Here is a 27,763-nt window from a genome sequence, read left to right as displayed (position 1 = left end):
TACATTTTTTTTCTCCCCAATTTGGAATGCCCAATTCCCTAGGCGCTCTAGGTCCTAGTGGTGGCATAGTGACTCACCTCAATCTGGGAGGTGGAGGACGAATCTCAGTTGCCTCCACGTCTGAGACAGTCAATCCACACATCTTATCACGTGGCTTGAGCACGTTACCACAGAGATGTAGTGCGTGACACTTCATGCTATTCTCCACGAAATCCATGCACACCTCACCACGCACCCCACCGAGAGCGAGAACCACATTATAGTGACCATGAGGAGTTTACCCCATGTGACTCTACCCTCCTTAGAAACCGGGTTGTTGCTTAGGAGACCTGGCTGGAGTCACTCAGCACGCCCTATATTTGAATTCGCGACTCTAGGGGTAGTAGTCAGCATCAATACTCTCTTAGCTACCTAGCCCCCACAGACACACTACATTAACCTCTACCCTAAACCAAACCTTAACCTTACCTTAGAAGAAAATAACCTTGGTTATAACCATGGTTTCATGCGGGAATGAGTGCAATCGACAGACCCTGCCTCCAGATCAAACCCTTTTCTGCACTCCCCGACATTCACTGTGACCAAATCACTGTGACGAAATCAACATTTAAATGATTTTTTATCTATTATTTTTTTGTAGTATTAAAGGAAATATTAAGAGTGGAAACAGGAAATCGGATGGGAAAAAGAGTGGGACAAAACATAGATTCAAACCATGTTTGCTAGGACAACACTACTCATTCACACACCATCTTTACACCCCATGCCACTGCAGTGACATCTATTGGTTAGTTTGTCATATATTTCTGTGGTTCCACCAGACTATTGGGGTGCAAATAGCTGCAATGTGTGGTAGAATATATTAACACCGGGGTGTAGATAGACAGTCTTCATCTTTTCTTTTGCCCATAGACTTCCATTGAAAATCCATAATTGTTTGTTATGAAAGTTTTTATTATGAAAGTCTGGATCAGAGACTGCAGCAGGGTTTTAAACTGTCATCTGTGGTCAAGGGCATATTTATATGTGTTAAACGGCGTTTACCTACCCCCTATCCTCCTGAAATCTACGGCCATGTCTGTGGTTATGCGGTATGGTCTGTTTGTTTGTCTCTTTGTAAACCATTATTTATTTTTCTCTCTCTTCTGTCTGTCTGTAGGATGAGACAAGCACTCTTAGGTTACTGAAGGAACAGTTGACCTTAGAGCAGACAGTGGAGAATTATGCAGAAACAGTGGGCTCACTGTCCCAGCAGTGCCGTCACATGCTTGAGTTGGGACATCCCGATAGGTAAATATACACAGATAAATGTGTAGTACAGCATATTTTAACCTTCTGACACCCGAGCGTGACTGCTGTGTACAATGTTCCTTTCCCTTTTGGATTTGCTACTAGTAGAACAAAAAAAAAACAAACAAAAAAAAAAAATTAATTAAACAAACTTAAGAGCAAATAGTTTACTAATAACTGATGTCCTCAAATGGGGACATTGGGCCTAAGTTGTTAAACTGTATATAATGCCAAGCTATTGAAAGTCCACTTTTTTTATCAAATTGTTTATGATGTTTCCATGGGAAATGTTTTTAAGACGTTACAGACTTTACAGCTGATTTTCTGTAAAGCTGCCTTTGAACAATGTGTATTGGGAAAAGCATAAATAAAAACTATACAAATAAAAATGATTTTACTTGATTTTACTTTTATGTTACAATAATGTTTTTCTACTTTGGCAAAAACATTTCAATATTCTCTCTCCACTGTCAAACAAAAAAGTGAAAGCCAGTGCTGAATTATTTTAACCATTTAGAAATTTGCATAATTAATTCTGATACAAGTAATGGTCAGCATCGTCCAATCACTGCCAACCGTGTTAAAATAAAATGTAGCATTGTAAATTCTGAATTTCAGTACTGATTACCATTGTCCCATGTCTGTCAACCATGTTGAGTGGTTCAAACATCTATGAGCAGAAACTAAACTTTTGACTGGATACATAGGCTGAATAGGAAAACTATAGGATGCTCACTTGCTCCATAATTAGTAAATTACTCAATAAATCTCCAGTGTGTTGTCTGACAGCACTTGTCTCCCAACAGTTTTAAATGCACCTTATTTTCATCCTTACTCTGTATACAGCCTCTGAAAGTGCATTTTACAGCTTTTGGATGTAACCATTGATTCTCAATTCTCAATGTTAATGCACAGTGAATATAGGATTTCTAAGGTAATTAAGGCTATTGTCCTTGTAAGAGGTCATCATGTTTAACAGTGTGTTGCATCTGGATAAATTGCTGACATTTTCAAAATGGCATATCGGATTAGAGTTGTTACTCTTTTGATACAAACAGGTTTCAATGTAAAAACCACTGTAGTTTTGTTGGTGTTTCTCCCAAAGAAAAACTTCACTGAGACTGACACCATGTTGTTTTGCCAGATGACTCAGCTGGTTGAAAGTTTAACCCTTTAATGACAACCCAGCGTGTCATGAACTGAGATCAGTCAGTTTAAATTCAATTAAATTATGCATAGCATATAGTGAAGACAAAACATAATGTAAATCCTTTTATCTTGTTAATCTGAGTTTCTATCATAGCGACACTACATTTTGTTGGTTTCTTGGTTTGTTTTTCTGTAGTGTTGTACTGGGTAGCCCACCAACAGTGAAATCTCATAAGTTTAATACCACTCTTCCCATAGCTGTGCATTTCAAATCAATTATGTTTTGATTGGCTGTGATTTTGTAGAGTTTTCACTTTCTGTATGGATGGACACATGTTAAGTCTCGCTTGTTTAAGATGCAGTGTTAAAAGTTGGTATGTTGTATGTTATGCACTTTCAATCAGACCATGCTAATACATAACTAGCTGTGATGAATTCATTTTGTCTCTCTTCCAAAATAATTTCAGCCTCCTTTTCTCTCTTAGTGAGCAGATCACCAAACAGCAGGCTCATATAGACCGGCTGTATGTGTCTCTGAAAGATCTGGTGGAGCAGAGGAAGACAAAGTTGGAGCAGCAGTACTGGTTATATCAGCTGAAACGAGAGGTGGAGGCGCTGGAGAAATGGATCTCTGAGAGAGAGTCTGTAGCCAGCTCCACTGAGCTCGGCCGGGACCTGGAGCATGTCACGGTATAACAGTCTCACATTTTCACACACACAGTCAAGTGTGTTTAACTATGGGATATGATGAACAAAAGCAACCTTAAAGTTAACATGAAATCAAAATTTACTCTATAAACCTATTAACGATGTGTGTGTCAAAAACGATCAACTTGGGATAAAGCTGGCCAATGAAAAGCTAGATAATGTTTGACTGATGGGTCATGTAGCAAATTAAAAGATGAAAACAATGATATAAGTGTTGTTTATATGATGCCGATTCGCAAAGGTTTGAAGTGGAAAATGGTGGACTGTGTTTGTGTGTGTGCTTTTACGCATGGTGTGCAGTTATAGCGTGTTACTGCCGTACTGTTGACAAAAAACTCTGCTTTTGGACCCACGATCTGATCCACCCTCCCTAGCTTCTGTCACAATCGCATAGATTTTGGAGAACACATGCTCCCGACTGCACGTTTTCATCAAATCCCCTGTTCAACTTCACATCCAGGGGGCTCGTACATGTCATTCAAGCCGAGATGAGCCACCCTCCCTGGCTTCGATCACTGTGAGTTAGACCCTGGAGCTCACGTGTAACGGGAGCTAGCTGGTAGGTAGTTGTGCAGTTTGTTAACCTCACTCTCCTGACCTCAAGTGATGCACTAGCGACTGACACTAGAGGCTGTAGCCTTTAACCTCCTTGTTAGCACTCCTGTCTCCCACGGCGGAGATGCCGACTTGAGTCCCATTCGTTGCGGAGCGACCAGGGGCAGTTACAATGTTGCCGTGACCCTGATGGGAGTGAGGTTTAGGGGGTGAGTGTAACGGGAGCCAGCTGGTAGATAGCTGTGCATTGTGTAAACCTTACTCTCCTCCTGAACTCAAGAGGTGCACTAGCATCACTCGGCTCCTGTTCTGCCCGCTCCGTACAGGACTCGAACCGGCATGGGAGGCATGTGCGCTAACAAGGAGGCTAAAGGCTACAGCCTCTAGTGTCAGTTGCTAGTGCACCTCTTGAGGTTTGGGGGGGGTGAGTTATAGATAGCTGCGCAATATGCATAAACCTCACTTTCCTGACCTCAAGAGTTGCATTAGCGACTGACGCTAGAGGCTGTAGCCTTTAGCCTCCTTGTTAACGCACCCGCCTCCCATGCCAGAGACACCGGTTCGAGTCCCGTATGGAGTGGGTAGAACAGGAACTTCACAATGGTGCTGTGACCTGGAAGCCAGCTGGTAGATAGCTTTGCTGTGTGTAAACCTCACTCTTCTGACCTCAAGAGGTGCACTAGCGACTAACACTGGAGGCTGTAGCCTCCCACACCAGTTCGAGTCCCGTTCGGAGCGGGGCGACCAGGGCCGGTTACACATGCTCTCCCAATGCATTAACATCATAATTTTTTTTTCAGCCGCCTGTACAACTGCACATCCAGGGGCATTCACCATTTTTTCCCACTGTGCAATTGTGCTCCAGGATTCACTGATGTTGATCGAAGCCAGGGAGATCGAGGCTTCCTGGCTTGAGGCAGTGGCTATAAAGGAAATAAAGGTTTATTTCCGTTGCAACATTTCAAATTGTAATGTTCTTTTCACATTGTTTATAAAATGCCTAAATATATATGGAATGTATTATAATATATTCCCAAATAATAATAACAAAAATCTTCATTTATATTTTGGTTTTGTGGTATTTTTTACATTGAAATATAAACAAGTTGTGTGTTTTGAACCACTATCAATATTTGGCTTACGTAGTTAATGTAAGTGGTCTTTTGGCGCCTCCAAGTGACCTCTTTTGGAAGTATACTTACATAAATCAGAGTTTCATCATAATGACATCAAACTTGTGTCAGACCTTCGTCAGACATGTGGCTTTGGGACACTGCGCATAGTTTTGCATATTTAAAAAAAAAAAAAAAGGATTTTATTTATAATAGTTGTGGTCACTATTTAAAATATTTGAATAGCTCTTACTTTTTTTTAATACCAAAATTAGAAATGTTTACTATTGAAAAACAAATGTCTAAGTGTCTACTTTCAAACAAGCCCAAGTTGTGTGTTTGTAGACCAAATGGTTCAAGAACTGGAAGAGTTTTACTTTGGGTATGTCGTTTTCAAGTTCATGGTCAAAAAGAGGCCGGATGTTAAGGGGTTTTAATAGAAGTTCCTGGTCTTACTGTACACAATTCACCAGTGCATGTTATTCCAAAAATGTTTGACAAATTTTAATTTTGAATCAAATTGCAATCACTTGCTCCACATCTTAAACAACTTTACTTTTTGGCCGAAGACTCCTAGGCTGGGAATAATATTAACCAATAGCCCAATGGCTATTTAGGCATTGTTTTAGGCTACAGTATTTGTAAATTTTCTTGCCAGTGGTTAATATTTAATGCTGGTTAACATTAATGTAATAAAGGTTATGGCAATAATTGCAAAGAACTTTAGATTTTAAACATTACGATTGGGATGCGTTGAGGTGCAAACTCATCTTAAAAGTGGGTGCCTGCAGTGTTTTCGAGGAAAGTAGTCCTCCACAATCAACTGCAATCTGGCATTCAGGTCTGGCTCTGTTCTGTTCTGAATATTCTGTTTCCCTTGGAAATATTTCCCATTACAGAAGTAAAATTTGTTGCCAATGTTGTTTCATGTTGACAACACTGAGCTCATCTCTTACATGTCATTTACGACTACGTGCTTCTCTTAGGGTTTGCAGGGGAGCTTCACCAAATTCTCCTCTGAAACGCGTTCAGTGGGCCAGAAGCAGATGGATTCTGTCAATAAGATGGTGAATGAGATGATTGACTGCAGTCACTCTGATGCTGCGACCATAGCAGAGTGGAAGGACGGTCTGAACGAGTCCTGGGCAGATCTACTGGAGCTTATGGAGACCAGAACACAGATGCTGGCTGCCTCATACCAGCTGCACAAATTCTTCACCGACTGTCAGGAGGTGCATAAACAGCCATGAAAACACTCAAAGTCACACACACATAAGTGCGTAACAAACATTAGCATCTTAACTGCCATGTTTTTCATCATTATTACTGTAACTTAATCAATAAACACAAATAACTTAAATTTCACAAATATAAACAACTCTTACAAAGCCAACCTTTCAAACAGTACTGTCACACATATTAAAGGGATAGTTCACCCATTAAATTAAAATGTTGTCATAATTTACTCTTATACTCTTATTTCATTCCAAGCCTGTACGTGCTGCTGTTTTTAGCATGAAGTACATCTCAGATATATATGCTTGATAGTTAGTTTGCTTATAACATGCAGTGAGATTGCAATAATTGCAAAGAACTTTAGATTTTAAGCATTACGATTGGGATGCGTTGAGGTGCGAAATCATCTCAAAAGTGGGTGCCTGTAGTGTAGGATGTAGTCCTCCACAATGAACTGCAAACTCACATTCAGGGATGGCTCTGTTGTGTTATGAATATTCTGTTTCTCTTGGAAATAGTTCACAAATGGCTTGCCCACGTTGTTACACTGAGTTCATCTCCGGGGGAGCAATTTACCAGATTTTTGATGAAAAGCATATTAAACCACTGTGATCTAGCCCAAAAACAGACACTCCATGGTCACCATCTTCCTGGAATTGTCATTCAAAATATAAAAATATAATAACACATTACTATTATGTAATACAATTTTAATATGTATTATTATTATTAAGTGTAATAACAACAACAATAATATATATTTTTTTATATTAAATTACAATAATATTTCACTTAACTAGGTCCCTGTGATTGTGATTGAAAAGTGGACTGATAACCTATTAGACTGCTAACTGAATTGAACAAAAAAGGGACAAAACTCAAAAAAATGTCTGAAGATATCTGGCTTCTTTTCTACTGAATACTTTCACTGGAATTCCTGTTAATTTTACTGCTGCATTATCCAGTAGACATTCAGTAGTTTTTCCTTATAGGCTACCCAATTTTTATGTAATAGTTTGTTTTAATTGCATTGAAAAGAGCAGTTTTGGATTGGAATAACTTGGTGTTGAGTAAATAATGGCAGAATTTTCATTTTTGGCCAAACTATTCCTTTTAAACACAAAATTGCTACACAAGGTTTTCTTTGACTTCAAATCAGTATATATACTTAAACTACTGTGTTTTGAAGGTGCTGGTCCAGATTGAGGGTAAGATGAGACAGCTGCCAGAGGTGAGGTCCTGTCAAGTGAGCTCTGCCAACCCTGGCACACTGCAGAGACTCGTACACTCTTTTGAGCATTCGCTGCAGCTCCTGGTCTCACAGGTATGACTCTCTCTCTCACACACACACACACACACACACACACACACTAACACCTGTTTAGACCAGGTGCAGCAGCCATGATAAATAAATGTTTAGACTGGTTCATCCTACTGATCCAGCAAGTGGTGGTTCCCATTTCAACGCATAATAACAGTTACAACTATAAAACAACACTGAATACTCAAAACAACCTAAACAACTGTCTCTGTGTAAAATAACTTAACAGGGAGGCATGGCTTAGTAGTTAAATATCTACTCTGGTAACTGAAAGTTTCCAGGTTCAAACACCAATGAATTCACCATTGTGCCCTTGAGCAAAACACAATCTATGGGGGATCGTACCGGTTATGTTGGAGAAAAGTGGCTGCTAAATGATAAATTAGGCTTAATTAGGTCTACAGCCATACTGCATCAACCCATTCTGTCAACAATATCTGAATAACTGACTGTTAATCTTTCCATCTTGAAAATTCAAAACTAGTTTTTTGCTGGACATTTTAATGTGGAGTTGGCTAAAGTTTTGAGCTGGTAACTTAAAGAACTTAAGTGTCTAATTCTTTGCGTCCTTGAGTGATACATTTAACCTCTCATCTCTAAAATAAGTTATTTGTGCTCTGGAGTAAAATTATTTGCTGAATAACAAATATCTTTAAAAGGGGCAAAATTTTCAAATGCCTTAACATTTTCAGTGAAGAGAGAAAATTAAGTAATATGACATCTGGCTGGTTGACCTTTGCCTCATCAGGTGCGTCAGCTGCAGGAAAATGCTGCTCAGCTGCGGGCGATTTATGCAGGGGAGAAAGCAGATGCCATTTTTAGCCGTGAGCAGGAAGTGATGCAGGCCTGGAAAGAGCTCCTGGTTGCCTGTGAGGGCAGTCGTGTACAGATCACCACAGTAACCGATAAGATACAGTTCTTCGCTGTGGTGCGGGAACTGAGCATGTGGATGGATGGAATCATGGGGCAGATTGGCTCAGCCGACGACGCAAGGTACCAGATCAGTTACAGAATTATTGACTTACTCTAAATCTACATTTAGATTTTAACCAATCATAGTAATCAATGAGCATCAGGTTAATGTGTGTGTGGTTGTGGTTTGTGGTGTTGGGTGGGTCGTTGTGTTTGTGTCAGGGACCTCAATGTGCTGGAGGGCATGATGTCTCAGCATCAGTGTCTAAAGAGTAAGATGGATAACAAGAGCAAGAACTTCGTGCATTGCGTGGAGATGGGAAAGATGCTGCTCGCTGCACGCAACCCTGCAGCTGAAGAGGTGCATTTACACTTTGCCAAAATTATGTCAAAATTTTAATCAATGCCAAAATTATGTGCACACCTTGAAACACACAAAGATGTAAAAGCCCATTCAGACAGGCAGCAAATATCTGATTTTTCTGATTTTTTGGGTGTATCTTTGGGTGTAATTTTGTAGCCTGAACAGCAAAAAAAACACAGGAAATAAGATGTTGACAAACCCGGTCCAAAACAGGTCTAAATCCGAATTAAATTCAAATTGACTTTTTGGAATTTGTCTCAGTTAGTTTTGTCAAAATACCGGTACCAAGTTTTTGCTGAAATAAAAAAGATGTAACTATACCAGTGTTCGACAGTACCGGTAGTATTGAGCACTGACTTGCATGCTGTCTGACTGACACACTACTGCTTCCAAATGCTTCCAACTAATATATATATATATATAATTAAATTTGCATTTGCACTTTAAAAATCACACTAGGCCATGAAGTGAACTGTTTATCCGTCAGAGGAAGTGAGGCTTCAGTCAAATTAAAAGCTCAAGTCAAAATAAAAGCATGATCCAAAATAAAAGCTAGGTGCCTGATATTGAAGAAATTACACCATAAAAATATTGCAACTGTACAATAAAATTGAATAATTATTTCAGTACTGTTAATAATAACAATAATAATAATAATGAATAATGATAGAAATAATAATAATAAAGATTAAGCTGAATATCACAAGCAAAAGTGCATTTGTACTGCAATTAATAAATGCAATGGTATGATGAAAAGTACACCTGTTTGACTATGAAATTAAATTTAACTTTTAAACAAGAAATTATGAAAAAACTATTACAAAAGGGAAAAAAAAAAGGATTTGGGAAAATATAAAACAGATTTCAGTAGGGCTCATCTGATAAACACTTAGCAAGGCATGCCTAATTGTGAAACACGAAACATGGATAGCTTTTAATTTATTACTTGCATTGAAATGTAACTTTAAATAGGCTAAAGGAGTGTGTTCAGTAGCACATTACCATATTAGCACATTTTTGCTGATATACCGAAATTGGTATAACATTTTTTGAAATTGCCACTGTCGTTTACTGTATGTTCTCATGCACATTGTGATTTCAGCACCACAGTATAGAGCAGAGGCCAAATTTCCAGCTTTCAATCCTCTCTAACCACAATGACAGCTATTCTCAGTTGCTGTATCTTGGCATTGCTCTGATTCTTCTTTACTATAGCAACCAATGTAGATACACCAGATATTGACCACTTTCTGTACATACAGATTATATCACATCACATAAAAAATTACAGTGTAGGAGGTTTGGGTTTGAAAACCAATTCAGAGTTATGTGCAGTGTCAACAAAGCCTTTTTGAAACAACATATAACAATGTCCATACCCTCCCACCCAGGTAAAGGAAAAGCTGGAGTATGTCATAGCAAAGCAGAAAAACCTTAATGAGCGATTGGAACTGCACTGGGAGAAGCTTCAGCAGGGTCAGTGATAACATTGTAATGGAATTAATCATGTTACAGTTTGCTGGACTTCCATTATGAATACTTCCTCAGACTTATCTATAGGCTTTTCTTGTGCCCTTCAGCCCAGCAGAGGCTGCAGTCTAACCAGCCAGGATTGGTGGAGCAGTCCTGGCTCACAATGAAAGAGCCAATCACTATGAACACTCGTGAAGTAGGGGGCAGGACTGACGAGGTGGAGGAGCTGATTCGCCGGCATGAAGCATTCCGAAAGGCTGCGGCCACGTGGAAGGACCATTTCAGCTCATTACGACAGGTCACTATGGAAACAAACACAACCAAAATGGGTTTTTCAATGGTCCTTATCTAGAGAGCAGGATGGCCGATATAAATGCAGATAAACATAATAGAATTTAACAACAGCAAATCAGGTGCACACAAAAGTTCTAAAGTGAAACGAACACTTATTTTTATGGAATATTTACTCAAAGTTACATAAACTTGAAAAGAAAAAAACCTTGAAAGAAACTGGTCAATCGGCCAATGCGGATTATCGCAAAATGGCCAAATATCAGGCCAAATATCAGGCTGGCCAATATAAGTCTATTGCTACTTATAAATAAATAATATACATTACCAGATGAAAGTTTGGACCCACCTAACCCATAAGTCATCAAAACTATGAAATAACATATTGTAAATGAAAGTATGGGAATTGATAGACAGTAGGAGAGAGAGAGAGAGACTGAAACAGCATTGGAACATGACCCAGACCAGACTTAAACTCATGTCTCCCATGACCTCCACAGCTCTACACTGATCAGCTACAACATTAAAACCACCTGCCTAATATCATGTAGGTCACCCTTGTGCTGCCAAAACTACTCTGACCCATGGAGGTGTGGAATCCACAAGTCCTCTGAAGGTGTCCTGTGGTATCTCTGGCACCAAGATGTTAGCTGCAGATCCTTTAAGTCCTATAAGTTGCAAGGTGGGGCCTCCATAGATCGGACTTGTTGGTCCAGCACATCCCATAGATGCTTAATCGGATTGAGATATATGGAATTTGGAGGCAACACCTTGAACTCATTGTCATGTTCCTCAAACCATTCCTGAACAATTTATGCAGTGTGGCCACTGCCATCAGGGAATACTGTTGCCATGAAGGGATGTACGTGGTTTGCAACAATATTTGGGTTGGTGGTACGTGTCAAAGTAACATAAACATGAATGCCAGGACCCAAGGTTTCCCAGCAGAACATTGCCCAGAGCATCACACTGCTACCGCCAGCCTGCCTTATTCCAATAGTGCATCTTGCTGCCATCTCTTCCCCAGGCAATGACGCACAAGCACCCAGCTGTCCACATGATCTGAAAGAAAAGATGATTCATCAGACCAGGCCACCTTCTTCCATTGCTCCATGGTCCAGTTCTGATGCTCACATGCCCATTGTAGATGCTTTCGGCAGTGGACAGGGGTCAGGATGAGCACTCTGACCGGTCTGCTGCTACGCAGCCCCATGTGCAGCAAGCTTTGATGCACTTTGTGTTCTGACACCTTTCTATCATAGCCAGGATTACGTTTTTCACAGTAGCTCTTCTGTGGGATCGGACCAGAAAGGCTAGCCTTCGCTCCCCACACTCATCAATGAGCCGTGGCCGCCCATGACCCTGTTGCCGGTTCACCGGGTCATCTAGCCATCAGAATTTGGCTCTTGTCAAAGTTGCTCAGATCCTTACACTTGCCCATTTTTCCTGCTTTCAACACATGAAATTCAAGAACTGACTGTTCACTTGTTGCCTAATATATCCCACCCCTTGACAGGTGCCATTGTAACAAGATAATACATTTGATACACTTCACATGACAGTGGTTTTGATGTTGTGACTGATCAGTGTATATGAGTACTTGCAATGACCATCTGGGATTTTTTTTTTAAACCGTATTGAGGGAGTTTCCATGTATGATGGGCACTTGTTGGCTGCTGAACTCTTCCAAAAAAAAAAGTTTTAGGCTAGAAATTTATGCAGGAAAGGCATAATTCATTGCTGTCTTCAAAACGAATTGAAAGCATTTAAGCATATGCCTTCATGAGAAACATTTCAGTCAAGTGTGTCAAATTTTGACTGGTAAAACTAAATACCAGCCTAGAACTTTTGCTTTCTTGTTTACCTGAATTCTATCTTTCTCCTATCTCTTACCTCCACATGCAGGCAGAGAAGATGAAGGAGGAACAGAACAAGCCTACTACCTCCTCTCTACTCAGCAGACAGATGTTCCCTCTCTCATGTCTTGTGCCCAGCTCCTCCTCCTCTTCTTCTTCCTCGTCTCTTTTCCGAAACCCTCTTCAAGACTCAATCCTGGAGTCCAAGCCCAGCCCAGAACTCAAAAACTCCTCAGAACACACAGTGGCCCACACACTCACTCAGCGGCTTGGGTCCACTCTGAACCCCTATATTATGGTCATGAATGGCTCCTCCTACCAGGGGCTAAACCAGTCATCAGCAGTCATGGTAGAGGGTCTTTCCTACCATGGGCTAAAACAACAGGGAGTTTCAGGTTTGGATCATTCCAGCTATCAGGGGTTAAACCAGCAAATTGGTGTTTTGGGAGTAAACAGTTCAAGCTACACTGGATTAAACCAACAGGGTGTTTCAGGAGAAAACAGCTCAAGCTACCATAGCCTGAACCATTTAGGTGCTGTGGGGGTGGTAGAGCCCAAATTGGGATATGCTTGGCAGCACCTGAAATCTGACTGCCTGCAGCCCAAAATTAACCACATCCACAAAGCTGTTCCACCTTTACTGGAGGCACATCGAGCTCAACTTGCCAGTGGCATAGCAAATGTGCCAGCTCCTCCTATGGGCATGGACCCCTCCCTGGAGATGATCCACAGCCGTTTACAGAGAGACCCCCGTGGGAGCCGCTCTGACCCACAGATGGATCACCTGCGGCGGGAGAGAGAGTACCGGCTTGGCCGTCAGACTTCCAGTGAGCAGGAGATTCAGGCGAGACTTAATGAGCTCCCACTCATCGTTAGGCAGGAGCGTTACCACAGAAGAATGGAGAGACAGTCATCCAGCGAGAAGGAGGGCAGCGGAAAGCATAGAGTACAGAAACATGACTCTAGTGATGCAGACTCCGGGAAAGAGCCGTCCGACAAGAGACCATCCGGGTGAGTGTTTATGTACAGAGGCCCCCCAAAATATTGGGAGACTTAAAGGGATAGTTCACTCCAAAAAAGCTCCAAAAAGCTCATAAAGGCAGTATAAAAGTAATAAATAAGACTCCAGTGGTTAAATCCATGTCTTCAGAATTGATATTATAGGTGAGAAAGAGATCAATATTATCCATTTTTGCTATGAATTTCCCTCACTGCCCAATAGGAGGTGACATGCACAAAGAATGGGAATCACCGAAAACACAAAAATGTGAAGAAGAATGTGAAAGTGAAAATAGTTAAATCATAAAAAAGGTCTTAAATATTGATCTTTTTCTCACCCACACTAATCATACAAAACATTTCACAAAAAGAAAAGAAGATATACTGTTCAATTTAAGACAAAAGCATTTTAGATTATTTTAGGTGTGGATGTCTATGAATTAAATACACATGTGTTTACTACATTAGAGTAATTTGAGGGGATCTTACCTTGGGAACAATGTTTAAAAGCAATCAAAAAATGCTTGGTTACATAGTTCTGTGAAAAGTTCATGTATAATTTGTTTTCAGATACAACTTATTTGAATAATTTGTTATCTAATGCAATGGAATTCATTGTTTAAAGTTTGGCTGTAGTGTTAAAATACATTATATGTCAACTGTGTGTGTGTGTGTGTGTGTGTGTGTGTGTGTGTGTGAGTGAGAGAGAGAGATTATCTGTGTATGGGTATCTAACTTAATTGGCTTTCTTATCTTTTTCTCAGGGAGAAGCATTCCACTATGGCTGAGATTGTTGAACAAGCACAAGAAAGAGAAGCTTGCAATGTATGTGTCCATATATATTGGATTTTTTCTTTGCTATAACTCTGTATCGCCTCATGCCTTATAATCCCCTCTCTTACGATAATGCATCATCTTCACAATTAAATAAAACGTTCTTCAGTCAGAAACACACAAACCAAATAGATAACTGCTGTGTAATTGTGAATCTGACAATAATTTGTGTGGTGGTGGGGGTGTGGTTAAGCGGCGGTTTGTGAATGGGGAGCGAGATCATTAGATGAGAATGTTAAGGATCATCACCTGACAATGATTGTCTCTAACAGATGTTTGTCATTGCATTGAGTGTGGAGATGATCTTTAAGAGCAAGCCAGATGCCAGTCACGGGGAGAGCGTTATGAGACACAAGCTGAAAGAGACTGTGTAAATTTGTGGCTGCTGAAAGCGTGCTTTGAAGTATATCCGCTGAAAGCTTGAATGTTGTGAAAAAAAAATAAACCTCCTTTAATTCCTGGGTTTCGGCACCAGTGTAACAATGTTCCCACAGTTAGGGAAAAGGAGGAAGTGGACTCAAATGGTCTGTTAATTTTTTTTTTTACACACAAAATTCACGGATATTCTTCAAAAAATACTTTTCAGCTGTCACAAATTAACAGTCTCTTTCAGTTTGTGTCTCATAACACCCCCCCGCCCTTGCTGCTCTTAAAGGCCATCTCCACACTCACTGCAATGACAAACAGATGTTAGAGACAATCATTGCCAGGTGATGATCCTTACCATTCTGATCTCACTAACCATTCACAAGCTAGTGCTTAACCACCACCCACCACCACACTCCATTTGTAGAAAAGCATTCCATACAGCCAATTTAACAGTTTAGTTTATATTTATTTTTCATCCAAAAAGAATCACAATTTCGACTCATCCCTCCTTTTAAAAAAAAGCAAAAATCTGCACAAAAAAAAAAAAAATAGTGAGGCACTTAGAACAGAAGTGAATGGGGCCAATGTAAATGTTAAAATACTCGCTGTTTCAAAAGTATAGCCACAAAACATAAACAAATGCGTGACAAAATCGCTTACCTTTTCTGTGTAAAGTTATATCCAATTTTACAACTTTGTTGCCTTGATGACGTAATGCCATCAACCCTAAAACCCTGAAACGTCTGTAAAAACAACTACTTTATGTAAAGCTCAAATAAACCACAAGTTTTAACAATAAATAATGTAAGTGCTTTTATAAAATTATACGCTTTAAATTTCTGACTTTTAACCCTCCTAAAATATTCCCCCCATTGGCCATTATGTAACAAATTATGTCGTTTGAGCTTAACTTGTTTTGAATCCGGAATATTCCTTCAAATGATTCTGCCTCAGACATGCACCAAGGATCTCTTTTTTTTTTCAGGCAAGGGGAGAGGTGTACCGGCCAACCAGTAGCCTCTCTGCACCAGTGAGCCATCTGGATAGACCCCGGGCTCGTGATCGTCCCAAACCACGACGAAGACCTCGTCCAAAAGAACCTGAGGAGCCGCGGAGGTCACGTTCTGCACCTTCCCAGAGCGTCCAATCCACACTCCAACCACCTACACACACCGTCCATCATGAGGGCTTCCTCTACCGCAAACATGAAGAGGAGGGCAAAGAAAGGAGCCCAAACAGGTGTTGTGTTTCTTACTAACCACTAATGACTGATTACAACATCTTGACGTGATCTGATACCAATCTATTGGTTTGATTCATGATAACCTATTCTGGCAACTATAATCTGATTACCAATAATCAAAATTCTTATTTCATAGCTACAACTGCTAGAATACACTAACAATAAACTGCATACATGTTGCAAGCTACTTGGAATAGTATACAATACACAGTATGCAACCAAAATGAATAAAACAGTTATATGTTAAATCATCGTCACTTGACCTACCGCATCCCTAGATGTGCACCATTGTAAAAACTGGATATAGATTACATTAGAGATTAAATATAAGCACTTTACGGTAATTTGCTCTGCAATTAGTAAACTCTGGTTGAAGCAAGTGTGGGTAAATGTACTGTAGGCCTTTATGCACTGAAAATATGTATACTAGGGCTACATTTTTATAGAAATAATTGCATAAAAATGGGATTAAATAATCAAATTATTCACATGTATCAGTATTTTCCAAAATAGGCCCCAACAAAGATAATTCATTACATAATAAAATAATTATCAATATAATATACTGTATATAATGCATATAATAATTCAGATACTTTAAAGACATTTAATTATTGTGGCTGACAAAGCAGTCATTAAACAATACAACATGTAGTTTAAGAAGTCAATATATATTGTTTGTTTTATTACTGTAACCTCCATTAAGCCCTGCATTAAAAGCGCTTCTGACCAATCCTGTCTTAGCAACTGTTGCCCTGGCGCCAATACTCTGACACACATTTTTTATTTTTTTAATGAGAGTGTTTGAGTACTTTTAAGTGGGATTTTATCAAAATAATCCAAACAATTTAAAACATTGTAAAAGTGACACGAGTTACACAGAGAGGATACATGCAGTGTTTTTTTTTCTTTTAAAAAATTAATCTTTAAATAAATCTGGAGAAGAGCATGTTATGGATAAAACTGTGTCAGTCCTCATTCCCAGATGAACATATAACATCTGCAACGACACCTACAGTACATTCCCTGTCTGTCGCTCACTTCGACGTTGTGTCGAGTGAAGCGACACTAGGTGACTTTCTTGAAGGCCTCGGTTACCTCTGAACTTGAGAAAAGGCCAATGAGAATTTGGCAGACAGAATTTGCATGTCCCTCCCCCAGCCATACGGGTAAAAGGGAGGGAATCGTGCATCTGTTCATTCAGATTTCTTTTCGGAGCCGAGTGGTTGGGTGATCAGCGAGCTGAGATCACTACTGTTCCACTCACCTCTGTAGATCATTTGCTGTTGGATCTATGGTGCATATCAGCAGCTTTCTCCTTCTCTGCACAGCAGTGCAGCTTTGCCCCTGGGTGCTTCGACAGCGCTTCCTTAAAGAGCAAATAGACCTGTAAAAGAGTATATTTTCTCTAAAAGAGTATACACATTCGCGTTGAAAGTATTTTTAAAGATGCGTCTTTTTAAAGATGTCTTTCATTGCCAAATGCAGACACATTTTACACCTTTGTGTAGTTCCTGGATGTGGCAGATATCTCTCCGCTTCTGACGGTCATTAGAGCTGCCTTGCGTGCCTGGGCTTTTATCACACGCAGGCAGCATTTTATGAATGGTTTATGTTCCCAGTGCGAGAACATAACCATGGCAACGTTGCAGTAGCGGCTTTCTTTCCTCTGAGAGAAAGCCACTTCAGCCACCCTCCACGCGTGCCTCCTTCCTACGGGATTGGGGCCAGCGCGGCTGGCGATGAAGGCAATTTGGGGAGTGCAGTGGGCTTGATTTCGCTTGGTAAATCCCCACGAACCACCTGTCCCCCAGCATGCTCATTTGCTTCCGTCCGGGCTCAAGGTGAGAGTGGCTCGAGCTGGATGATGATTTCGCCACTACATCAGAGAGCGCCAAAGCGGCGTCTGATGCTGATGACTCGACTGGGCTGCCACCTTCGGATCTGCTCGTTCTGCAGGAACTGCGCTTGACAACCGATCGTGCCCCCCGGGCCACGAAGGTCACAGCGTCAGCACTCGGATGAGCGACGGCCACACTTGTGGTCCAGGAACGACATCTGTGGCTGAACCTGGTCGAGATGCGGGACCCCTACAAAGCCCGCTTTCTCAACGCCCCCGTCTCCCTTGTTCGACTTATTCGGCGACACCGTTGAAGACTTTGCACAGCAGTCTTTGGCAGTGAGGAAGCAGACAGAGGCCATCTTCCACATCATGCCTCGCTGCCGTTCCAGCGCGAGCCGTGCTCTGTCTGCTTGCCGAGGGTGTCCCCCTGCAGCTCCTAAACAACATGTTGCTTCGCTTCAACCTGGGCCCAGCTCTCAGCCCCAGCGTAGAGCTCCCAGCAGGAAGCTGACTCCCCCGTCTCACGAACCACTACCTGGACCCTGAAGGCTCCCAAGCATTCCTGAGACGAAAAATCCAAGGAGCGAGATGGCTGCTACGAAGTTGGTATCTGGGCCACTCCATTCCCGATGGTGGGCCGGGAGTGAAACCTCTTGCCGCACCCCCTGGGCCACGGTACCCACATTGCCAAGAAAAAGAGAACGTTCCCTCACTTCTTTGGTCACTTAACCGGTGTCCCATACACCGTTCTCATGGCGGTCTGGTAGCAAGTACCTACAGTCACGGCACCATGGACGCGGCACCCTCGCCTCCACGCCTTCGACTGTAGACTCCCTGGGCCGGTTCTGACGAGTCTAGAGGATACCTCCATAGGACCTCCTCCTCAGTAAATTTCTCTCCCCCAGCAAGGTAAGTGCTTTGAGTTTTTTCTCAGCACAATTGTTTCGGGACGCAACTTTGCTCCATGGCATATTACCTGCTCCCTCCGCTGCGAAGCCCCACCGGGTACGTCATACGTGATCATCCCCTTAGTGTCCCCCGCTCGGAGCTTGGACACGTCGCTTATGCTTCCAACCTGTTGAGCTGGCGGGCCCGGACCATCCGACTCAGCGACATAATTAGTTCGCCAGGCACTCGCCCCACAGGGGTGTGATAGAGCCGTCCCTCCAGCCGAGATGAAGCCAGGGTTCGCTTTTTAAACGACTGAAATAATCGTTTACCTTGATTCTGATTCACAGTCTCCATAGTTTTTAATATTATTTCTGTGTAATTTAACAATTTCTTTTACAAAAATCTTCAGATAAATATGCATTATAATGTCACTCTTCATACCAGCCCATGTAAAAATATTATCCATTTCATTTATGACAATATTTGCCAAATACCGCGTCGTTCACAGCAATCTCCCATTCACTCCAAAAGGCAGTTCTGCAGTGCTTGTCAGAGCGAGCGACTGTAACTAAGAGAGGCGGAGCTTAGCAAAGGATCAGTTGCCATACTGTCAACACTTACTGTGCAATTGAGTTTGTCTGTGGAACACAGAGCTGTTTTTACAGTACACTTTTGGAGAATCTCGGTTTTCAACATCTCTAGCCAAAAATGCTGCCTTTTTACAACTGCAATTTGAAACTTTAAAAAGCAAGTCTGGAGAACCCTGCATTCTGGTGTGCTCCATCCAGCTTTCAGTTTGAACAGCTGACAGTTTGTTGCATGTACAGCTGGAGCTGCGCTTACTGCCCCCTGCTGACTGCAACTCACCAAACATGATTGTGGTACTTCAAGCTTAAATTGCTCAATCGGTAGGAAAATGACTCATTACGGAATTAATGTTCGGTCAAGGGGCATTATTAATTGCATTTATTTTAAGTGCTATTTTTAAGATTTACATTATTCGCACAAAATTAATGCATACTATAATGTCCAGTATGTTTACGGCATACTGAGATCCATTCCAACATAATATAAATAGTAGTAGATGTTACCAAATTTTCAAGATTAGAAAGGGGGTTGGGGGGGGGGGTGTATTAGTAATGCCCAGTGCTAATAGTAATACTACAGTAAACGCCTCATTACTAACTAAATTATGCTTTTTGCACTTCTTTTAGTAAATCGTGGGTTAATCTGTTCTGCGTGCTCAAGCAAGGAGAGATTGGTTTCTACAAGGATGCACGACACAAAACCACACCCTACAATGATGAGCCACTTCTCAACCTGGCCATCTGCACCTTCGACACAACCAATGGATACAAAAAGAAGAAGAATGTATTCATTCTCAGGTAATGCTAAATCAGTGTGATCTTAAATATCTGCCCCACCCTAGACGCCTTCTAGTACAAACAACACAATGACAAACAACCATGCAGAAAGTAGTATTTTTTCAGTAAACATCCCAATAAAACAGGGAAAGAAGAGCTTTCATTCCTATCTTACACTTTTTTTCTTGCTATTTTTCTGATTTAATTCATGTTTATCAGGACATCTGCTGAAGGGAACTACATCTTCCTGGCTAAGGATGAGGTACGTCAGACAAATGTGAAGCATTCTGGGAAAAAGTTGAGAGTAATATAAGCAGATTCTATCATGGTTTCCTCTGACGGACAGGAAAAATGTTTCTTAGATTTAGCCAATATGTCAACATTATATGGTAGTTATATTATGTAACACTATATAGGATTTCTACATAATATATCACAATTGTATATAGTTACAGCAATATAACCACTAGTGTGTCTATTTGTTCTTTCCTGTAGGATGATCTAAAGGGCTGGGTCAACAGTATCAACGCTAGTCTTAAAGAGATTGAGGAAATTGCCAAGTGGGAAAAAAAGACAAATTCCTCCACGGACCCTGACAAATCAGAGCGTAAGGAGCGCTCAGAAGGGGCGGAGCCATCCGAGGGGGCAGAGAGATCAGAGAGGTCAGAAAAGTCGGAGCGTTCAGACCAATCAGATAAAATAGAGGTATCGGACAAAAGCTCAGAAAAGAAGGACACATACGAGAAAGAGAGAGGACAACGAGGGGAGAGAGAGAGGGGGGAAAGAGGAGACCAGGGTTCCAGGGGCTCCAGTACTTCAGGAAAAAGCAAATGACTCATCTCTCCTTTATTTACCCATTCATCCCTCCTTCTACCCATCTTTCCAGAGAGCACCGTTGCTGTTTGTCCTGACAGCCTGATTTTAGGACAGACATAATTGATTATGTCATGTGAAATATTTATTGATGTGTGTGTGTGTGTGTGTGTGTGTGTGTGCCAATGTGTTAAAGAGAAAGTCTATGAAAAATATGACAGTAAATGAAAATATCCCAGCATCAGAGGGCCTGTTGAGCTGCCCTGCTTGTCTCTCACAGAAAAGGCACTTTAGACTATCGAGGATGACTATAGCCCTTAATATTTTAGAAGCATTTTCTTGAAGCAATATACTGTATGTAGTAACTGAAAACAGCTTGTTCCAGCCGCTCTGCTCTTCCAAGTGTGTGCGAGAGTAAGTGATAAAGAGTATATTTTCGAGAGAGAAATCGGAGGTGCAGTAGTTGATAATGTTCTCCTAACCAACACCCTCACAGACACCCACTCAGACATCGGCTGTGTACGGAATAGCATACTAACATACTACTCATACTATTGCTGCTGTATATAGTATTTATACTCTGTACAGTATGCACATTTGCCAAAATGTGCAGTATATAACAGAACATACTGCACGGATTACTGTATCCCACCATCCAATGTGCCCGATTTGAACATCCATTGCGTGTGATGAATCAATCGAATTACAACTTAATATTATTGGACTGCCAAATGTCAAGGCATTTTTACCTAAAATTGTACCAAAAATTGAAAACAGACACATTTATTTCTAAAATAATTAAATTGGATGGCACTCATTTGCAAATTAAATAGGTGACATGTTGCACACTGTTGCATAACACCAATTGGAATGCCAACTATTTCACATGCTATTGTTAAATATAGTAGGCATGAAACAATGCATACTGTGCAGTATTCAGTAAGTAGTAAGCTAATATTCCATTTCAAACATAGTCGTTTACACATGGATACACACACAGTGCATCAAGAGTAAATGTTACCTGTGGCCATTCTCTCACCTAAGGCTGTACATGTCTTCCATCTGCTGCTTATAATAATGGTTTTAATCATGTGAGATGCTTCACAGTGCTGAAGTAAATGTCATTCAGTCCAAACTACACTCTCAAAGCATCATGATGAAGAGTTTTAATATCAATCCATTAATATAATGTGTAACGATTGCCTGGCAATGTATGTGTATGTGTGTGTGAATACAGCTCCATCCAGAAGGAGTTGAAATGTATTATGTATATCTCATTGATCGTATTTATTAAGATATTGCAATACAAATTTAAAGTGCAACGATATCTTTATTCTTTCCTGCACTAAGTACGATCAGCCACCCACGTATGTGTAAAAATGTGCAGATTTTTATCATATGTGGCCCTTACATCATCCTTTGGTTGTAAAATGATTAGTACACATAAACATGTGTGTCTGTGAGTTTGTCATGCTATAAAAAAAAGATTGTTTATATATACTGTATATACACTGGTGTCCAAAAGTTTAGAATAATGTACAGATTTTGCGCTTATGGAAAAAATTGTTACTTTTATTCACCAAAGTGGCATTCAACTGATCACAATGTATATTCAGGACATTAATAATGTGAAAAATTACTATTACAATGAGAAAAAAAAAATTCTGAACTTCTTAAACTACTTCAAAGAGTTCTCATCAAAAAATCCTCCATGTGCAGCAATGACAGCTTTGCAGATCCTTGGTATTAGCTGTCAGTTTGTCCAGATACTCAGGTGACATTTCACCCCACGCTTCCTGTAGCACTTGACATAGATGTGGCAGTCTTGTCGGGCACTTCTCACACACCTTACAGTCTAGCTTATCCCTCAAAAGCTCAATCGGGTTAAGATCCATAACACTCTTTTCAAATGATCTGTTGTCCAATGTCTGTGTTTCTTTGCCCACTCTAACCTTTTCTTTTTGTTAATCTGTTTTAAAAGTGGCTTTTTCATTACAATTATTCCCATAAGGTCTGCACCCTTGAGTCTTCTATTTACTGTTGTATATGAAACTGGTGTTGAGCGGGTAGAATTCAATGAAGCTGTCAGCTGAGGACATGTGACACTCTGATGTACTGTACTTATCCTCTTGTTTAGTTGTACATCTGGCCTTCCACATCTCTTTCTGCCCAGTTGTCCTTTGTCTTTGAAGACTATAGTGTACACCTTGGTATGAAATCTTCAATTTTTTGGGGCAATTTCAAGCATTGTATAGCCTTCATTCATCAAAACCTAATATTGACCTTAAGACATGCCAGTCTATTGCATACTGTGGCAACTCAAAAACAAACACAAAGACAACATTAAGCTTCATTTACTGAACCAAATAGCTTTCAGCAGTGTTTGATATAAATGGCAAGTGATTTTCTAGTACCAAATTAGCAATTAAGCATGATTACTCAAGGATAAGGTGTTGGAGTGATGGCTGCTGGAAATGGGGCCTATCTAGATTTGATAAATTAAATTTTTCAAATAGTGATGCTACAGTTTTTTACATCAGAAATGTCCTGACTATACTTTGTGATCAGTTGAATGCCACTTCAAAATTGGTACTGTGAATAACAGTACCAATTTCTTTCCATAAGAGCAAAATCTGTACATTATTCCAAACTTTTGGCCATCAGTGTATATACACACCAATCTGTCAAAACATTAAAACCACCTGCCTAATATTGTGTAGGTCCCTCTCGTGCCACCAAAACACCTCCAATCTGCATCTCAGAATAGCCTTCTGAGATGCAATTCTTCACCAGTCATCCATGCGATAATCTAAACAGCCAATAATGTGGCTGCAGTGCATAATATCATGCAGATATGGTTCAGGAGCTTCAGTTAATGTTCACATCAACCATCAGAATGGGGAAAAATTTGATCTCAGTGATCTGGAGCGTGGCATGATTGTTGGTGCCAGACGGGCTGGTTTGAGTATTTCTGTATCTGCTGATCTCCTGGAATTTTCACGCACAACAGTCTTTAGAATTTAATCTGAATGGTGCCAAAACCAAAACAAATCATCCAATGAGCGGCAGTTCTGTGGACGGAAATGCCTTGTTGATGAGAATGTTCAACAGAGAATGGCCAGACTGGTTCGAACTGACAAAGTCTATGGTCACTCAGATAATCTTCTCATAATGCTATTCTGAGATGCAGGTTGGCTCTGTTTGGCAGCACAAGGGGGACCTACACAATATTGGGCAGGTGGTTTTAATGTTGTGGCTTATCTGTGTATATCAGTATATATACACTAGTAAACAAAATGTACTTCTATGAGCTGCAGCGACTAATTACACATCAAATTATACGTAACATTTTTATCAACTTGCGAAAATGAGACAAGTTAAAAATTATTTATTTTTTAAAGTGCCCCCGGCTGAAGTTGCAACAAATGCAGTCTCTTGCATACAAAAATATAGAGACTGGGACAATTTTATTGTTTAGGGTTTTTTCTTTTTTTTTTGGCCAGAGCAAAAATCAGCATTAAAATGCTCATCAGAGACCGCTTTTCATTTATATATTAAGAGAACCGTTGACAGCTTTTGCAATTACTAGGACAAGGATGAAGATTTTCACCTAAACTAGTATAAAGGTATAAATTAGAATTACAGGGTTAAGAAACATAAATATCAATAAATCTTTAAAATAATTAATAAAATGTGTATTTTTTTATTTGTACTGATAGTCCTTTGGCTTTAGTTTTAAGTTGTTAATAGCTTTTTTGAGGTCAAGAATTTCCTCTCTGCTTTCTTAAAAAAAAAAAAAAGTTCTTCACTGGTCGTTGCGGAGTTCAAACTCTGACTGGTACCATTGTCCATTAAAGAGCAAATGTCAGCATCATATTCTAACTAAGACCTATTGATTTTTAAGACTGAACCTTGTAGAGCCCTTAAAAAAAATCATTGATCATAATTATAATGCTACCTAGCCCAACACTGTGTACAAAACTCCGCTTGCAGAAAAACATTAGGACTAGAGTGATATTATGCAACAAACACAGATTTGGGATGCTCTTATCAATTGAAGACTTGTCCTTGTTCTTCAGAGGCTGACCAGGGTCAGTAGATTTAGCAGCATTCATACAATTTCCTATTGTCACATGGCACAAAATAGAAACAAATTATACTGCAGCCAATCACATGACAGAATACAGACCACCGATCATTCCTTTTCTCACACCAATCCTGTTCTGGCCTAGTCAGTGTTTAAGTGTGATTTTGTCCTAGTGTGATGGAGTAAAATTCGCACTAAATTAGAAACATACTTTGATCATTATTCCATAAAATACTCCAGAAAATTTGATATTTTGTGACTGTTGTTTCTGATAAATGTGATTGAGAATGAATGTATGTTTATTACCACTGTTTTTGTGTCTGTGTCATATTTGCTGAAGCAATCCCATCCCCCAAAAGACAAGCAAACAGTCAACTGACACCCCCCACCAGAGAATATCCAAAAAGATGATTTGACTCATTTGACTTCACTTTTGAACTCTTTTACTTAGCCAAAATTTGTTACAGAGTGACCTCACCTAGGGTATGCCTGTAAAAAAAAAGCACAATTTCACCCAAAACAAAGCAATCTGGAGTTTTAGAAATGACACACCATGATCCCTGCAGTTCTAAAAGCAGCCACATACGGCACTTCTTTCCTCTGTGAGCAGCTGCAAAGGCAAACTCTTATGGTGAAATAAACTTTCCTGTGAACTCATCACCTTCACCTGAATGTAGTCACTAGATGATCTCAATATCTGTCAGTGATTTTTTGACCTGTTAGTCAGTTTTCTTTGTAAAGCCTTGTATAATTTCTTTAACTGTGCCACTTGTCATTTTCTCCACCTCACAATTTATTTCTGAAAGAAATGGAAAAGCCCTTAAATAACGGAGAATGTGGTTTTCCCTTTTTTTTCCGATAAAGATAGTTATTTCACACATGGAACTAAAGAAAAACACTATTAAGTTGCATGAAAGAGAATATAGAGGTGATTTCTATGCAACAGCTGTGCATGTTTATCAAAAGGGTTTCAACCTTCCGCAAAGCACTGGGTTTGGGTCATGTTTATGATAATAATGATGATGGAGAAATGAGTGAGCAGATCACTTGTATAGCTGAAATGAGACATTATATCATTTATGTACTGATATCTGCACTAATTCATAAATACAGGTTGTATATATCAGTGTGCTGTGGAGTTTTAATTTTGGTGACTGTGTGTTTGCATCTGCAGGTGTGGTTCAATTCTGCCTCTATTATGTTTATTAATTTTTAAAAGTCGTATAGTGTTTGAACAAGTAGTAGTAATAATGCCAAAAGGCATTTTAAGTTAGCGGGTCTCATTCGTATGCATGAATTTGTGTGTGAAATCTGCATACAAAATGTGGCTCAGCGGTTAAGGCTCTGGGTTACTGACTGAAAGGATGGGGGTTCAAGCCCCATCACCGCCAAGATACCACTGTTGGGCCCTTGAGCAAGGCCCTTGACCTTGTCTGCTCCAGGGGCGCTGTTTCATGGCTGACCCTGCGCTCTGACCTCAGCTTAGTTGGGATATGCGAAAACAACTGCATTTCATTGGCTCTGTACCTGTACTCTGCACAATGACAATAAAGTTGAATCTTATCTATATATATATATATATATATATATATATATATATATATATATATATATATACATACACAACAGTTGGTTCTGATTGGACGAGAGACGTTCCATGAGTATTGATGGTTTCACATCATCAACACTCAGACGCTTCACTGTGTGTATCACTCTGCTTGAGCTCGAGCCATTCTAAACAAAGTGTAAGAGCAGTGCAGATGTGTTAAGAGACATTTGTTTCTTTAAATTTATTTTTGTGACATTACATATTTTAGCCAGCAGGTTAAGGCAAAAGACCATTGCATGTATGAGCCAGTTGGTGACATGAAGTGAGTCAGTGTCACTCCGTGTTTATATCGCTTGTATTACTACTACATTACTATATTACTTCTAGAAGCTAGGAAATAGCTTTAAACTGACAACTTCAGCATTAAGGCTCATCACAGCTGAGAGACACAACAGACTGATTAATTACACGAACTCAAGGTGCTTACCTCTTACTGGTGTGTGTGTGTGTGTGTGTGTGTGTGTGTGTGTGTGTGTGCGCAATGGCAGATTCTGATCTGTCACTTAAGAAAGTAGTTCCATTTGCATTTTTTTGACTGTACGCAGTTTTTCCTAATTTTTTTTTATTTACTTGTTACTTATTTACTTCATTGAACTGTGGTATATAAGCACTCTTATATCTCACTCACAGTCGTGCTGTATGGCCCTAAATCAGCACTGCTGTGCTTAACTACAACATGAGGCCATAGGCATTAAATAGTGCTATTATATAATCATATTTTTAGGTAAAAAAAAAAAGATGCATGCTTTAGCTCAAGCTGGGATCTGGTTCTGCCCGTGCACGCTCAGTGATAGAGCACGCAAACAACGTACTCTAAACCGTTGAATGTGCTTATGCAGCTGGTGGAATGCTCCTACACAGTATTCAGTCCGGAACATTTTTGTCAGATGGATTTAGCATATTGTGTACTGCACAACACCATAATGGCACTGGAAGTTTCTTTTTCCTTATAGCAGTGCTATAAGTGCACAAATCGCATCACAAAACCAGCAGTGATTCCAAATCATAAGGTGCCTGTACTGTGTCCTGTTTGTGGAACAATCAGGCAAAGGAGAGAAACCGCCACAGATTTCTTCCCACACCGAACACTGCCATATTGACCTCATATCTGACCTGAGGTACAGATATGCCGAAGGGGGCAGCGATACGCAGAAATGGACCGAAGCGAATGCATGGTACATACTATATAATCATTCTAAATTGTAATATTGTACCGCACTGTTTTATAGTGTGTATGTTGTGTATGTTGAGTGTTTTATGCAAATGAGTATCTTTGTGCATGCGCTACTTCATTTGGAAATAGTACGGATTCATTAACAGAAGAACGAGGATAAGAACAAATTAATGTGTGTACGAACCTGTTGTTTTTTTTGTGAAAACGTTTACTGTGCGTTTAAGAAAAATCATGCAACTGTTATGTGAATGAGGCCCAGTTAATTTTTCT

At 40.1% G+C, this 27,763-nt stretch overlaps 1 protein-coding gene across 1 annotated transcript in view; it reads left to right on the top strand.

The window, feature by feature from the left end:
* LOC127643130 (spectrin beta chain, non-erythrocytic 4-like) overlaps positions 1-25,830 on the top strand; it is a 41,901-nt gene extending 16,071 nt beyond the window's left edge. Inside the window, exons 7-20 of the mRNA XM_052125712.1 lie at positions 1,160-1,290; positions 2,925-3,129; positions 5,801-6,046; positions 7,240-7,374; positions 8,120-8,364; positions 8,506-8,644; positions 10,039-10,123; positions 10,228-10,418; positions 12,317-13,278; positions 14,031-14,091; positions 15,455-15,708; positions 19,661-19,831; positions 20,030-20,072; positions 20,306-25,830. Coding sequence (XP_051981672.1) covers positions 1,160-1,290; positions 2,925-3,129; positions 5,801-6,046; positions 7,240-7,374; positions 8,120-8,364; positions 8,506-8,644; positions 10,039-10,123; positions 10,228-10,418; positions 12,317-13,278; positions 14,031-14,091; positions 15,455-15,708; positions 19,661-19,831; positions 20,030-20,072; positions 20,306-20,644 — 3,207 coding nt within the window. The 3' untranslated portion in view covers positions 20,645-25,830. The remainder of the gene's footprint in view (positions 1-1,159; positions 1,291-2,924; positions 3,130-5,800; positions 6,047-7,239; positions 7,375-8,119; positions 8,365-8,505; positions 8,645-10,038; positions 10,124-10,227; positions 10,419-12,316; positions 13,279-14,030; positions 14,092-15,454; positions 15,709-19,660; positions 19,832-20,029; positions 20,073-20,305) is intronic.
* Positions 25,831-27,763: the final 1,933 nt, after the last annotated feature.

This window comes from Xyrauchen texanus, chromosome 4, assembly GCF_025860055.1.
Source record: "Xyrauchen texanus isolate HMW12.3.18 chromosome 4, RBS_HiC_50CHRs, whole genome shotgun sequence".
In the NCBI taxonomy this organism is placed as follows: domain Eukaryota; kingdom Metazoa; phylum Chordata; class Actinopteri; order Cypriniformes; family Catostomidae; genus Xyrauchen; species Xyrauchen texanus.
This window is presented reverse-complemented; position numbering and strand designations above follow the sequence as displayed.